Consider the following 15,481-nt stretch of genomic DNA (forward strand, 5'->3'; position numbering starts at 1 on the left):
TTACCTGTAGGAAGGTCATGTTGAAGAACACCCTACCACTCTCAGGTTATCACAGCTACAGGAGCTCAGAGGTAGAAAGTCCAGTAGGTCTAACAGACCACCAACTTTAAACCCATGATGGTTAGATCATCTTTATTTGTGGGTGTTATTTTTTAAACTATATTGAACAAAAATATAAGCGCAATATTTAAAGTGTTGGTCCCATGTTTCATGAACTGAAATAAAAGATCCCAGAAATGTTCCATAAGCACAAAAAGCTTATTTTTCTGAAATGTTGTTCACAAATTTGTTCACATCCCTGTTAGTTAGTCAGCATTTCTCCTTTGCCAAGATAATCGATCCAGCTGACAGGTGTGGCATATCAAGAAGCTGATTAAACAGCATGATCATTACACAGGTGCACCTTGTGCTGGGGACAGTAAAAGGCCACTCTAAAATGTGCAGTTTTGTCACACAATGCCACAGATGTCGCAAGTTGAGGGAGTGTGCAATTGGCATATTGACTGCAAGAATGTCCACCAGAGCTGTTGCCAGATAATTTCATGTTAATTTCTCTACCATAAGCCGCCTCTAACGTTGTTTTAGAGAATTTGGCTGTACGTCCAACCGGCCTCACAACCGCAGACCACATGTAACCATGCCAGCCCACATCCGGTTTCTTCACTTGCGGGATTGTCTGAGAGCAGCCACCCGGACAGCTGATGAAACTGAGAAGTATTTCTGTCTGTAATAAAGCCCTTTGTGGGGAAAAATGAATTCTGATTTGCTGGGCCTGGCTCCCCAGTTGGTGGGCCTATGCCCTCCCAGCACCAACAGTGGAATTCATAGATTAGGGGCTAATTTATTTATTTAAATTGATTGATTTCCTTTTTTGAACTGTAATTCAGTAAAATCGTTGAAATTGTCACATGTTGCGTTTATATTTTTGTTCAGTATTTACAGTGCATTGGGAAAGTATTCAGATCCCTTGACTTCTTCCACATTTTGTTACGTTACAGCCTTATTCTAAAATGGATTCAAACGTTTTTCCCCCTCATCAATCTACATTCAATACCCCATAATGACAAAGCAAAAACTTTATTTTATTTTAGCAACTAAAAAAAAAAAAAATCTTAAATTTCACATTTACATAGTAAGTATTCAGACCCTTAACTCAGTACTTTATTGAAGAACCTTTGGCAACGATTACAGCCTTGAGTCTTCTTGGGTACGACGCTGCAAGTTTGGCACACCTGTATTTGGGGAGTGTCCCCCATTCCTCTCTGCATATCCTCTCATGCTCTGTCAGGTTGGATGGGTATCGTCGCTGCACAGCTTTTTCAGGTCTCTCCAGATATATTAAATCAGGTTCAAGTCCAGGCTCTGGCTGGGCCACTCAAGGACATTGAGAGACTTGTCCCGAAGCCTATCCTGTGTTATCTTGTCTGTGTGCTTAGGGTCATTGTCCTGTTGGAAAGTAAATGTTCACCCCAGTCTGAGGTCCTGAGCGCTCTGGAGCAAGTTTTCATCAAGGATCTCTCTGTACTTTGCTCCGTTCATCTTTCCCTCGATCCTGACTAGTCTCCCAGTCTCTGCCGCTGAAAAACATCCCCACAGCATGATGCTGCCACCACCATGCCTCAGAGTCGGGATGGTGCCAGGTTTCCTCCAGATGTGACGCTTGGCATTCAGGCCAAAGAGTTCAATCTTGGTTTCTCATGGTCTGAGAGTCCTTTAGGTGCCTTTTGACAAACTCCAAGCTGGCTGTCATGTCCCTTTTACTGAGGAGTGGCTTCCGTCTGACCACTCTACCATAAAGGCCTGATTGGTGGAGTGCTGGAGAAATGGTTATCCTTCTCGAAGGTTCTCCCATCTCCACAGAGGAACTCTGGAGCTCTGTCAGAGTGACCATCGGGTTTTGGTCACCTCCCTGGCCTTTCTCCCCCGATTGCTCAGTTTGGCCTTGCAGCCAATTCTAGGAAGAGTCTTGCTGGTTCCAAACTTCTTCCACTTAAGAGTGATGGAGGCCTCTATGTTCTTGAGGACCTTCAATGCTGCGTACCTTTTTTGGTACCCTTCCCCATATTTGTGCCTTGACACAGTCCTGTCTCTGAGCTCCACAGACAAGTCCTTTGGGGGCTTGATTTTCGCTCTGACATGCACTGTCAACTGTGGGACCTTATAAAGACAGGTGTGTGCCTTTCCAAATCATGTCCAATTAATTGAATTTATCACATGTGGATTTTCTACAATCTACAATCTACAATCTCAAGGATGATCAATGGAAACCGGATGCACCTAAGCTCAATTTCGAGTCTCTTATGTAAATAAAGTATTTCAGTTTTTGGTTTTTATACATTTGCAAACATTTCTAAAAACCTGTTTTCGCTTTTCCATTATGGGGTATTTTTTTAAAATGTATTTAACCTTTGTTTAACTAGGCAAGTCAGTTAAGAACAATTCTCATTTACAATGACGGCCAAACCCTAACCCGGACGACACTGGGCCAATTGCACACTGCCCTATGGGACTCCCAATCACGGCCGGTTGTGATGCAGCCTGGAATCGAACCAGGGTCTGTAGTGACGCCTCTAGCACTGAGATGCAATGCCTTAGACCGCTGCACCACTCAGGAGCCATTATTGTGTATAGATTGATGAGGAAAAACATTGATTTAATACATTATAGAATAAGGCTGTAACGTAACAAAATGTGGGAAAAGGGAAGGGGTCTGAATACTTTCCAAATGCACTGTATAAATCAAAACATTTTCTAACAGTATTTCATATTGATTGGTTTTTATGTGAAAAGAGAGGCGGAAAGCACTATTTTGATGTTGTAATTTAGATCAATGTTTCGTAAATAATGTAGTCAAGAAAACATCCTCAAGTTTAATGCTTTATTTCAAAGGTTAAAGGTCAAATCGTAATACCAAAAATAATGCATGTTCTGTATGTGATTGTATCATGTTCTCGTGGTACTCACTCGCAGACATTACTAACAGAGCATGAGCTGCATGATTGCTGTGGATTCCCACATTGCCTCACTGACCAGGCCTGACTAATCGAGCATGAGTGGCATGATTGCATGGTCTCTAACATGGCTCTTGGTGTTTTATTTTAACAGACCCCTGCTCTGAGCAGAGATTCTCTCATAGTGTGACACATCAGAGAGAACTCAAGCCTGTGCCTGCACAGCACTGCCAGCATTGAGAATCTCACATCACTCACTTAAAACATCATGCATCAGCCTGGGAGTGACTAACTGATCATCCTCATCATCAACAACCTGAAGAGGCTTATCCAATAGAAGGTTTCCATCCACAGAAGGGAGGCACCTTGCATGGATCACGTGAAGAAAATGGAACGTGAATTGTTTATGCATTGATTTAAGGAACATTTGGTCACCATTTTGTGTGTATGTGTGTTGAGCGTAGATGCATTACATACACACCGTTTGAATGGGTATGTATGGCTGCAACGTGGGTGTGAAGCATTTGTGTGGATGTGTACTGTACTGTATGTCCATATTTAGGTTTATCTGTGAAACTCAAACCAAGCATTCCACAGAGCAGTCCCCCTCTCTCAACTACAAAGCACGGTGAAAGTTAGTTCCCGTGAAGTTATGCTGACAGCAATGATACGATTAGGGCTATTGGTAGGTATCGATCGAGAGGTATTGATTAGGTGTGGAGGCAGAGCTACTATAAGGGGTTTTTAAAAAAGGACAGCGGTCATCAAAGAAACTTCATATGATCAATTCATGTGTGTTAAGTTCAGGATTGTTTTGATCAATTCATGTGTGTTAAGTTCAGGATTGTTTTGATCAATTCATGTGTGTTAAGTTCAGGATTGTTTTGATCAATTCATGTGTGTTAAGTTCAGGATTGTTTTGATCAATTCATGTGTGTTAAGTTCAGGATTGTTTTGATCAATTCATGTGTGTTAAGTTCAGGATTGTTTTGATCAATTTTAAACAACTATAATATGTCAACTTACCATTATAATTGTAAATACAATGCTCCTCCACGTGTCATACATTTCATCAGACTATAAGAAACATAATAGGTGTCAATTGTGCCATAAAAAAGACAACTCAGGTTCACCTGCCTTCATTGTGTGTGTGTGTGTGTGTGTGTCATGTACTGTACCTACTGTAAATGTACTGTACCTACTGAGCTTGAATTTATATTACAGTAATAGTATTCTTTATTAGCCCACAGTATTAATTGGACATGCCCTTATTGGCCACAGGTAACTGTGTTTTGAAACTGTGCCATTCAGCCATAGCAGATGTTTGTATTTCACTTGTTTGACATTGGTTTTGATATAAACACACTCTCTTAGATTGTGCCATTGTGTGTGATTACTATGCCCTTTTATGATTGTTTACATTGGATATGGAGCGTGTGTTTCTTATCGCTATCTATGTTAACCGCTTAATACACACACAGTGCTTGTTCATTACTTTATTTACACACACAAACACCACAGACATAAACAACTCTTCCAAGCCTTTTCTGTCAATGACCATTTATTTAGCACATTTTCACATGTGCTTTCACAACGATGTACACATCATTATCTCTTATTCCATAAGACACATCAGTGACTGAAATGTCTGTCCCTTCTGAATGTGGGACAGCACTGAGCACTGGTCACTACGCTGACCATGACAAATAGGGTGGAAACAGGAAATATAACAGGATTCTAAATTCCACCAGGCTAGACCAAGATGTGTGTGTTCCAGGATGACATCACAATACCAGAAAGGAAGCTGTCGCTTCAGCATCTAACCATGACAGGTGCAGAATACCTCTTCACTGTACGAATGGCGTACATTTAATTTATAAAGCACATTTTGCAAGGTTTCTAAGCTCTTTATATTGGATCCAGAAGAGCTGTTGAGAGTGGAACTCAAGCAGGCCTGTCTTTGTGTTGAGTGAATAAAGCTTGATTGCATGTTGGAGAGAGAGTTGGAAAAACTATTAATACAAAAGCGCTCCTAGGCTTGTTTAACGTCACCACCCTTCAATGCTGGTACTTGGCCAAACTTTATAAAGTGACTGTCTACCAACAGTATGAATACAGCCTTAGAATAGAACCACACCAACAGCATGAATACAGCCTTAGAATAGAACCACACCAACAGCATGAATACAGCCTTAGAATAGAACCACACCAACAGTATGAATACAGCCTTAGAATAGAACCACACCAACAGCATGAATACAGCCTTAGAATAGAACCACACCAACAGCATGAATACAGCCTTAGAATAGAACCACACCAACAGTATGAATACAGCCTTAGAATAGAACCACACCAACAGTATGAATACAGCCTTAGAATAGAACCACACCAACAGTATGAATACAGCCTTAGAATAGAACCACACCAACAGTATGAATACAGCCTTAGCTGCCCGGTCATGTGAAATCCATAGATTTTGACCTAATGAATGTATTTCATGTCAATTGACTGATTTCCTTATGTAACAGTATAACTTTAGACCGTCCCCTCGCCCATACCCGGGCGCGAACCAGGGACCCTCTGCTAACATCAACAACAGTCACCCACGAAGCATCGTTACCCATCGCTCAACAAAAGCCGCGGCCCTTGCAGCGGACCTCTGCAAGGGGAACTACTACTTCAAGGGCTCAGAGCAAGTGACGGCACCGATTGAAACGCTATTTAGAGCGCACCGCTAACTAAGCTAGCAGTTTCACATCCGTTACACTTATATGAACTGTAACTCAGTAAAATCTTTGAAATTGTTGCATGTTGCGTTTATACATTAGATATAATCAGATGTGTGTACAAAGAAGACATACATCTGATGTGTGTACAGTCTGGTGTTGATCTTGAGGTGACATTAGAAACATCGCTACTTTTACTATTCTGGGCCTATAGGAAAATATACCCGATTTTCTCATGGTTCTCTATGTTTAAAGGCATTTCCAAAGGGGGTTTATCTTGTTAAGATAACCCATTTCAAAAGTCCTAGTTCCGCGAACTATTTGATAAATGTAGGCGTTTATGTATTAAAAACTCGTTTCCACGTCCACGAGGATTCCATATCACTTACAAGTTTTTTTTTGTCTTGCACCTGTTACGGCTCTAGGTGGGGTTGGTGACGTCACCCGAAGATGGGGGATGGGGTTGGGAACGCGCCGATGAACTCCGCCTGGGAAAGTTGCCTCGACACCTGTAGGAGAGTAGTTACACCACAAAAACGAGGAAATTGAAAACTTCTATTTACATAAAATGAAGAAAATGCGCAGATGAAGCGTTGCTTCGACAAATGTTGCATGGTTTTATCAAATTAATTGTTTGTATCGATTGACTAAAGGTTGGTCGTCTTTTAGAAGCTTCCGCGTTGGAATGGCGAAGAACAAAATGGGAAATATTATCTTGCTTGCGCTTCTGCTTGGTTTCCTGCCAACAGGTAAGGTTCTTAATCTAAAACCGCTTTAAGATACGGCTCTAACGTGTATTGGGCTTTATTACTTACAAAACACAATTGACATATAAATTGTCTTGATTCTTTCCAAAATAAGCATGTTAGAATAAGTTAATAATCGACAGGTGTAAACATGACAAGGCCAACAAGTCGCAGTCACGTGACCGTAGGGTGTTTACAAGTTGCCAAGCAGATGGGTGTTCAGGATAGTTAATCCACAACGTTAAACGTTGTTAGAAATGATTGTTTCCGAGTACTAATATGCACTTCTGTATACAAATTAAGCAGTTTGAAAAACAATTTCTGTTAATCATTTGAACACATAATTTTTTTCTAATTTAAATTTATTTTTTTGTGTTATTTTTGTACTATCCTCTCATTCTTTCTCGCAACTCTGTCTTTCAGAGGTGTTTTCTATCCAGGTGATTGTTCCTCAGACAGAGAGGAGTACGGCTCTCTTTGCCTCGGTCATCATACGCTGTGACTACTCCACCTCCGCCAATGCACAGGAAGTCCTGGTCACCTGGCGCTACAAGTCCTTCTGCAAGGACCCAGTGCTGGAATTCTACTCCACAGGTGAGATATTAAAGGACAGGTAAATGAGTGAGGGCTGCACGGACACTAGTGTAGCCCTCCTTCTTTCTTTCCGTTATTATAGTCTTCTTGCAATGGGGCTGTGGTGATTGTGATGTCATAAATGGAACTGCAGAGCTTGTGAGGTAACAGGGCTGTGGAGATTGATGTCATATTGCAGTGAAGATTGTAAATGTAATAATGGAGCTGTGTAGTTTGATGTCATAAGGTGCTGTGGTGATTGTGATGTCATGCTTTGTAGATTGTGCTGTTATAATGGGAATATGATGATTTGGATGTCATAATGGAGCAGCAGAGATTGATGTCAGAATTGTAAAGTGATGTTATAATGAGGCTTTGAAGATTGTATGATGTCATAGTGGTACTGTTGAGATTGGGACACCAATGCGATAATGGAGATGCTGGTGTATAGTGATGTCATCATAATACTTCCATTCTCCTCCTGCTGTAGCCTATCAGGCTGCTCTGCAGCTGGGCCAGGACCCAGCCAATGACTGTCCAGACCGCCAGCGCACCATTCGCACAGTCATCCAGAAGAAGGGAACCAATGAGGCCACCCTGGGCTCTGAGTATCGGGAGCGCAAGATATCCATCCAAAACAGTGAGTGTGACCCCAACATAGTGAAAAGAGACCACAATTATCAGATTTGTAAATGTTGCATTAAATGTTATCATGCACATGTACAGTAAGTGCTTGGGTGTGTGCCCGCCCCCCTGCCCTCCACAGAGGCCGACCTGGTTATGAATGAGGTGATGTGGTGGGATAACGGTGTGTACTTCTGTTCCATCGACGCACCGGGAGACACTTCAGGAGACTCAGACCGCGAGGTCAAACTCATTGTTTACCGTAAGTGACTGCAAATGTTTTTTGCTTTTTCAGGATGTGTTTAACTATCCTCATTTTCATTTATGTCTTTGCATGTTCCACCAATGCATTGCTCTCCTGGGGGAACCATGGGGTGCCTGTGGCACATCATTAAAAAGCACCCTTAGGCTTGAGGACCAACTGGTCATGTTTCATTCTTCCATATCAATTTATTTATATATTTTTTATTTATATATTAACAAACTTTTCCCCAAAAAATGTTGTGGTTTCCAATTGTCCCATCTCCTCCGAAACACGGCCCAGCCAAGCTGCACTGCTTCTTGAAACAATGCCCGCTTAACCCGAAAGCCAGCCACACCAATGTGTCGGAGGAAACATGGTACACCTGGTGACCGTTTCAGCGTGCACTGCGCCCCGGCCCGCCACAGGAGTTGCTAGAGCGTGATGGGACAAGGACATGCCGGCCTAACCTGGACGACGCTGGGCCAACCTGCGCCGCCTCGTGGGTCTCCCAGCCATGGCCGGTTGCGACACAGCCTGGAATTGAACCAGGATCTGTAGTGACACAGCTAGCACTGCGATGCAGTGCCGTAGACCACTGTGCCACTCGGGAGGTCCTTCCATAACGATGTTAACTTCCTCCATTCAAGGTTCATAGGTTCTCTATGTAAAACATGCATTCAACAAACTGTACACCATGTAATGGCCTATTTTGAATAAGAAATAATGTCACTCGCATTCTAGAGACTTGGCGCTGTTGTCTGTGGCACTTTAATTACAATGTGAGTAACACAGCAAAAAAAATGACATTGGCCAATCCCAAATCAACTCCACTATTCACTTCTGTAGATCTGAAAGGATGGCATAGGTACAGTATAAACAAAATTATAGTAGCTCCAACACTGCGTGCAGCGGAGGCACGCATTTTAACAAGGCTAATCTGAAAACAAGACTCCCCAAATTTTATCAGCATATCGATTGCGCAACCAGGGGTGGAAAGACCTTGGATCATTGTTACTCTAACTTCCGCGACGCATATAAGGCCCTGCCCCGCCCCCCTTTCGGAAAAGCTGACCACGACTCCATTTTGTTGATCCCTGCCTACAGACAGAAACTAAAACAAGAGGCTCCCACGCTGAGGTCTGTCCAACGCTGGTCCGACCAAGCTGACTCCACACTCCAAGACTGCTTCCATCACGTGGACTGGGACATGTTTCGTATTGCGTCAGACAACAACATTGACGAATACACTGATTCGGTGTGCGAGTTCATTAGAACGTGCGTTGAAGATGTCGTTCCCATAGCAACGATTAAAACATTCCCTAACCAGAAACCATGGATTGATGGCAGCATTCGTGTGAAACTGAAAGCGCGAACCACTGCTTTTAATCAGGGCAAGGTGTCTGGTAACATGACCGAATACAAACAGTGCAGCTATTCCCTCCGCAAGGCTATCAAACAAGCTAAGCGTCAGTACAGAGACAAAGTAGAATCTCAATTCAACGGCTCAGACACAAGAGGCATGTGGCAGGGTCTACAGTCAATCACGGACTACAGGAAGAAATCCAGCCCAGTCACGGACCAGGATGTCCTGCTCCCAGGCAGACTAAATAACTTTTTTGCCCGCTTTGAGGACAATACAGTGCCACTGACACGGCCTGCAACGAAAACTTGCGGTCTCTCCTTCACTGCAGCCGAGGTGAGTAAGACATTTAAACGTGTTAACCCTCGCAAGGCTGCAGGCCCAGACGGCATCCCCAGCCGCGCCCTCAGAGCATGCGCAGACCAGCTGGCCGGTGTGTTTACGGACATATTCAATCAATCCCTATACCAGTCTGCTGTTCCCACATGCTTCAAGAGGGCCACCATTGTTCCTGTTCCCAAGAAAGCTAAGGTAACTGAGCTAAACGACTACCGCCCCGTAGCACTCACTTCCGTCATCATGAAGTGCTTTGAGAGACTAGTCAAGGACCATATCACCTCCACCCTACCTGACACCCTAGACCCACTCCAATTTGCTTACCGCCCAAATAGGTCCACAGACGATGCAATCTCAACCACACTGCACACTGCCCTAACCCATCTGGACAAGAGGAATACCTATGTGAGAATGCTGTTCATTGACTACAGCTCGGCATTCAACACCATAGTACCCTCCAAGCTCGTCATCAAGCTCGAGACCCTGGGTCTCGACCCCGCCCTGTGCAACTGGGTACTGGACTTCCTGACGGGCCGCCCCCAGGTGGTGAGGGTAGGCAACAACATCTCCTCCCCGCTGATCCTCAACACTGGGGCCCCACAAGGGTGCGTTCTGAGCCCTCTCCTGTACTCCCTGTTCACCCACGACTGCGTGGCCACGCACGCCTCCAACTCAATCATCAAGTTTGCGGACGACACAACAGTGGTAGGCTTGATTACCAACAACGACGAGACGGCCTACAGGGAGGAGGTGAGGGCCCTCGGAGTGTGGTGTCAGGAAAATAACCTCACACTCAACGTCAACAAAACTAAGGAGATGATTGTGGACTTCAGGAAACAGCAGAGGGAACACCCCCCTATCCACATTGATGGAACAGTAGTGGAGAGGGTAGCAAGTTTTAAGTTCCTCGGCATACACATCACAGACAAACTGAATTGGTCCACTCACACAGACAGCATTGTGAAGAAGGCGCAGCAGCGCCTCTTCAACCTCAGGAGGCTGAAGAAATTCGGCTTGTCACCAAAAGCACTCACAAACTTCTACAGATGCACAATCGAGAGCATCCTGGCGGGCTGTATCACCGCCTGGTACGGCAACTGCTCCGCCCTCAACCGTAAGGCTCTCCAGAGGGTAGTGAGGTCTGCACAACGCATCACCGGGGGCAAACTACCTGCCCTCCAGGACACCTACACCACCCGATGTCACAGGAAGGCCATAAAGATCATCAAGGACATCAACCACCCGAGCCACTGCCTGTTCACCCCGCTATCATCCAGAAGGCGAGGTCAGTACAGGTGCATCAAAGCTGGGACCGAGAGACTGAAAAACAGCTTCTATCTCAAGGCTATCAGACTGTTAAACAGCCACCACTAACATTGAGTGGCTGCTGCCAACACACTGACACTGACTCAACTCCAGCCACTTTAATAATGGGATTGATGGGAAATGATGTAAATATATCACTAGCCACTTTAAACAATGCTACCTTATATAATGTTACTTACCCTACATTATTCATCTCATAGGCATACGTATATACTGTACTCTATATCATCGACTGTATCCTTATGTAATACATGTATCACTAGCCACTTTAACTATGCCACTTTGTTTACATACTCATCTCATATGTATATACTGTACTCGATACAATCTACTGTATCTGCCTATGCTGCTCTGTACCATCACTCATTCATATATCCTTATGTACATATTCTTTATCCCCTCACACTGTGTACAAGACAGTAGTTTTGGAATTGTTAGTTAGATTACTTGTTGGTTATTACTGCATTGTCGGAACTAGAAGCACAAGCATTTCGCTACACTCGCATTAACATCTGCTAACCATGTGTATGTGACAAATAAAATTTGATTTGATTTAACACACAAATCGAAGTGAGAGAGGCGAAGGGAAGGGGTCAATCTGGGATTCTGCAAAAAAATTCTGCAAGAAATGACCTCCATATCCGGAATAGAAAGCCTTATGTTTGGGTCAAACACAACACATTACTGAGCACCACTCTAAATATTTTCAATCATGGTGGTGGCTTCATCATGTTATGGGTATGCTTGTCATCGGCAAGGACTAGGGAGTTTTTTTTGTTGATAAAACACAACGGAATAGATCTAAGCACAGGCAAAATCCTGGAGGAAAACCTGGTTCAGTCTGCTTTCCAACAGACACTGGGAGACATTCACCTTTCAGCAGGACACAAGCCCAGGTTGCTTACCAAGACAACATTGAATGTTCCGTAACGGCCTAGCCACAGTTTTGACATAAACCAGCTCGAATATCTATGGCAAGACTTGAAAATGGAGGTCTAGCACAGATCAACAACCAACTTGACAGAGTTTGAAGAATTTAAAAAAATTATAATTTGCAATCCAGGTGTGTTAAGCTCTTAGACTTACCCAGAAAGACTCACAGTAGTTATCGCTGTCATTTTCAATACATTTGCAAAAATGTTTTGGGGTATTGTGTGTGTAGATGGGTGAGAGGATTTTTTATTTTTTTTAGTTCAGACTGTAACACAACAAAATGTCAAATATGTCACTTGGGTATGAATACTTTCTGAAGTCACTATGTGTCCTACATGACCTCTTGACCTCTGTTCCAGATTGGCTGACGGTGCTGTTCATCATCATCGGGGCTCTGCTGCTCATCATGCTGTTCTGTATCTGCTGTTGTCAATGCTGCCCCCAGAAGTGCTGCTGCTACATCCGCTGTCCCTGCTGCCCACAGACCTGCTGCTGCCCTGAGAAAGGTACCACACACACACACACACGATCGAGCGCACACACACTCATAGTGATACACTTATTCACACCTCTCCTCTCTCCCCTCCCAAGTGGTGATGCAGCACAGGATGATACGAGAGGCCCAGAAGGCCATGGCCCCCTGGATGCACGGCCAGCCTATCTACGCCCCCATCAGCAACCACTCCTCCCAGGGCAACCCAGCGATGTACTCAGGTCAGTCTTATAATGGTGCTAATGTTGTGCCCTGCATGTTGTGAAACTATCTACTGAACTCTGGTCAATGTTATAAAGTTGTACCCTCAAGGTTCTCCCAAAGAACCTTGAGGGTACAAGAGAGAGAGAGGTGATGTGCCACCTTGTGGACTGGCTGTGCCACTATGTAAATAGACAAATTCGCTATGTCTCCAGCCTCGTTCTCCGATGGGTACCCTACCAAGCCCAACTTTGCCATGGCCCCGATGGGCCCCTCGCCCCTCCAGCTGCAGCCTCCCCCTATCCTCCAACACCACATGCCCCAATACGGTATCCACCACGGTAACAGCAGCATGCATGGCGGGAGCGCGCACGACACCAACCAGATGCTTGACTTCCTGGAAAGCCAGATGAGGGGGGTTCACAGCCAGATGCCCCCTCCCCCTCATCAGCACTTGTCTCCCCACGCCCACCAGTACCAGCCCCAGGGAGGCCCCCAGGGGGTCCCCTTCACGGCCGGCCCCCCCAGCATGCTGTCTGCCCTGGATGAGATGGGGATGATGGGGGTGGAGAGGAGAGTGATCACCTTGCCCCCTATCGTCCAGCGGGTACCCAGTTTCTCCTCTCGCAGGGGGACTGGAGGTGGAGGAGGGACCAGTGGCACTCCAAGAATATCCAGCCAATCCAGCGGCAGCACCAACCGCACCGGGGGTGGCGGCGGTGGGCGTTACAGTGACAACCGGCGTGACAAACACAACTCCACCCCTCCGCGGCAAGGCATCCTGCGTAGCTACAGCGACGAGTCAGACTGGGACGACCGGAGGGGAGGGCCAAAGAGGGAGGGGCAAGGCTCGGCCGGGAGGAGGACGGGGGGCTCTGGGTCGGCGCCACGGTCCCGTAGTCGTGACGACATGATGGAGGAGCTGCGTCGGTCAGCCCTTGCCAGGCAAGACAGGAGCCACTCCCCTCCTGCCCATCGACAACGGTCCTGGAGCTCGGATGAGGAAGACAGCAGGAGGGGAGGGAAAAGGGGAGGCAAGGGGAAGCTGTGGCCAGAGAAACCCCCCAGCTACTCCTCCATCGAGATGCAGCACGGCAACAGGAGGAACTACGACCGCTACTCAGTAAGAAACAAACACGAGTGCTGATGTATGACTCACACCTATATAACATTGTTTACTCACACATATTGATCAGGATCGTACTGTCCTGTAACAGACACTGCACAAACAGGATGGTACACACACATCTACAGACATTCACATGCACTCATTTTACCACACAAATGTCAACACTACTGAACACCCTCGATCTCTCTCTCTCTCTCTCTCTCTCTCTCTCTCTCTCTCTCTCTCTCTCTCTCTCTCTCTCTCTCTCTCTCTCTCTCTCTCTCTCTCTCTCTCTCTCTCTCTCTCTCTCTCTCTCTCTCTCTCTCTCTCTCTCTCTCTCTCTCTCTCTCTCTCTCTCTCTCTCTCTCTCTCTCCTTCTCTCTCTCTCTCTCTCTCTCTCTCTCTCTCTCCTTCTCTCTCCTTCTCTCTCTCTCTCTCTCCTTCCCCCTCTCTCTCTCCATCTCTTTCTTTCTCTTCCAGGATAAGAGCTCTCGTAGTGGTACCAGTGTGGTGATCTGAAACCTGCCTGTCTGTCTGCCTGAAACCTGCCTGTCTGTCTGCCTGAAACCTGCCTGCCTGTCCGTCTCCCTTTTCCTCAGTGTGAACTTATGGTTTGTGTCTCCACAAACTGTTTGTTTTTCGGTCTCCACTGTCTGTCTGTCTCCACAAACGGTCTCTGTCTGTTTGCCTTTGGACGAGAAGTGACACCAAAAGGATTATTAAGCGTAATTGAGTCCAGAGACGCGATAGTCCAGCATCCCATTGTGACAACTACGGGTCTCTGAGACCACTGCCCAAACGAGCATCTGCCCAAAATTCCCAACCAACACGGCTCTGCGTACGCATCCTATATTAATTTGAATGTGTTGACGGTTGGAGAAATTGCTTGAGCCACGCTGAGAAAAGTATGAAAGCTAATGTTCCAATATTCTAGATCACGCATAGACGTTTTGGACTCTGATAGACGCTATAGAATGTATTGTAATAAGGTGACTCCGGTGCCTTTATACCTGTACAGGCGTAGAGGTTAAACAGTACTTATGTAATATTGTGCTATACTTAAATAGAATGGGATTGAAGGGCAAGGTGTATAGGGAGGGAGGGCTAGAATACCGGAATCTTAATTAAGGCACATATTTTACCTGTTGAAATCCATGTGATCTTTTATTATTATTTTAGAATACTTTTTTTTTTTTTACACATTTACCTATGAGACAATGTAAAACACAGCACTATCACGTCAATTGTAAGAAATATAATTAGTTTTTTTATTGTACATTTCATCAAGTGTGTATCTGTTTTCTTATTTTAAATAGTTGTATACAATGTTTTGTTCTTGATTCTGTAGTGTGTGACTGTTTCTTGTTAAGTTTTCCTCAAGTGCCTCTGTCTGTTTACAGTTAGTTGTATGTTGTTTTTTTAGTTGGTGGTGGGATAAATTATTCCATTGGTCTTGTACTGGGGATTTTGTACTTGGGATTTAAATGAAGTCAAGTGAAATCATCTTTCACCTTGCTTTGAGTGGCATGTTTGACAGTATGTTGAGTCTTTGTTCTACAATACCAGTCAAAAGTTTGGACACACCTACTCATTCCAGGGTTTTTCTTTATTTTTACTATTTTCTACGTTGTTGAATAACAGTGAAGACATCAAAACAAATATGGAATCATGTAGTAACCAAAAAAGTGTTAGAAGAATCTCAAATATATTTTGATTTGTTTAAGTAACCACCCTTTGTCTTGATGACAGCTTTGCACACTGTGGCATTCTCTCAACCAGCTTCACGAGGTAGTCACCTGGATTGTGTTTCAATTAACAGGCGTTCATTTGTGGAATTTCATTCCTTAATGTGTTTGAGCC

The 15,481-nt window shown here is 44.7% G+C and overlaps 2 protein-coding genes across 2 annotated transcripts in view; both read left to right on the top strand.

Moving 5' to 3' along the window:
- LOC139406163 (immunoglobulin-like domain-containing receptor 2) overlaps positions 1 to 4,321 on the top strand; it is a 40,528-nt gene extending 36,207 nt beyond the window's left edge. The window contains exon 9 of the mRNA XM_071148648.1: positions 3,106 to 4,321. Within this exon, the coding sequence (XP_071004749.1) occupies positions 3,106 to 3,141 (36 nt within the window). The 3' untranslated portion in view covers positions 3,142 to 4,321. The remainder of the gene's footprint in view (positions 1 to 3,105) is intronic.
- Positions 4,322 to 6,129: 1,808 nt separating this feature from the next.
- LOC139405257 (immunoglobulin-like domain containing receptor 1b) lies at positions 6,130 to 15,131 on the top strand. Its single transcript, XM_071147702.1, has 8 exons — positions 6,130 to 6,426; positions 6,847 to 7,017; positions 7,487 to 7,636; positions 7,763 to 7,882; positions 12,179 to 12,325; positions 12,411 to 12,533; positions 12,729 to 13,636; positions 14,102 to 15,131. Exons 1-8 carry the CDS (start codon positions 6,363 to 6,365, stop codon positions 14,138 to 14,140), a joined length of 1,722 nt encoding a protein of 573 aa, XP_071003803.1. The 5' UTR covers positions 6,130 to 6,362; the 3' UTR covers positions 14,141 to 15,131.
- The last annotated feature ends 350 nt before the right edge of the window (positions 15,132 to 15,481 follow it).

This window comes from Oncorhynchus clarkii, chromosome 3 (genome assembly GCF_045791955.1).
Source record: "Oncorhynchus clarkii lewisi isolate Uvic-CL-2024 chromosome 3, UVic_Ocla_1.0, whole genome shotgun sequence".
In the NCBI taxonomy this organism is placed as follows: Eukaryota; Metazoa; Chordata; class Actinopteri; order Salmoniformes; family Salmonidae; genus Oncorhynchus; species Oncorhynchus clarkii.

Excerpts from the sequence above, each read along its gene's own strand:
- LOC139405257 (XM_071147702.1), top strand. The coding sequence starts at position 6,363 with ATGGCGAAGAACAAAATGGGAAATATTATCTTGCTTGCGCTTCTGCTT. Across the intron at positions 7,883-12,178 it reads GGTCAAACTCATTGTTTACC|ATTGGCTGACGGTGCTGTTC; the intron begins GTAAGTGACTGC and ends CCTCTGTTCCAG. Across the intron at positions 13,637-14,101 it reads GGAACTACGACCGCTACTCA|GATAAGAGCTCTCGTAGTGG; the intron begins GTAAGAAACAAA and ends TTTCTCTTCCAG.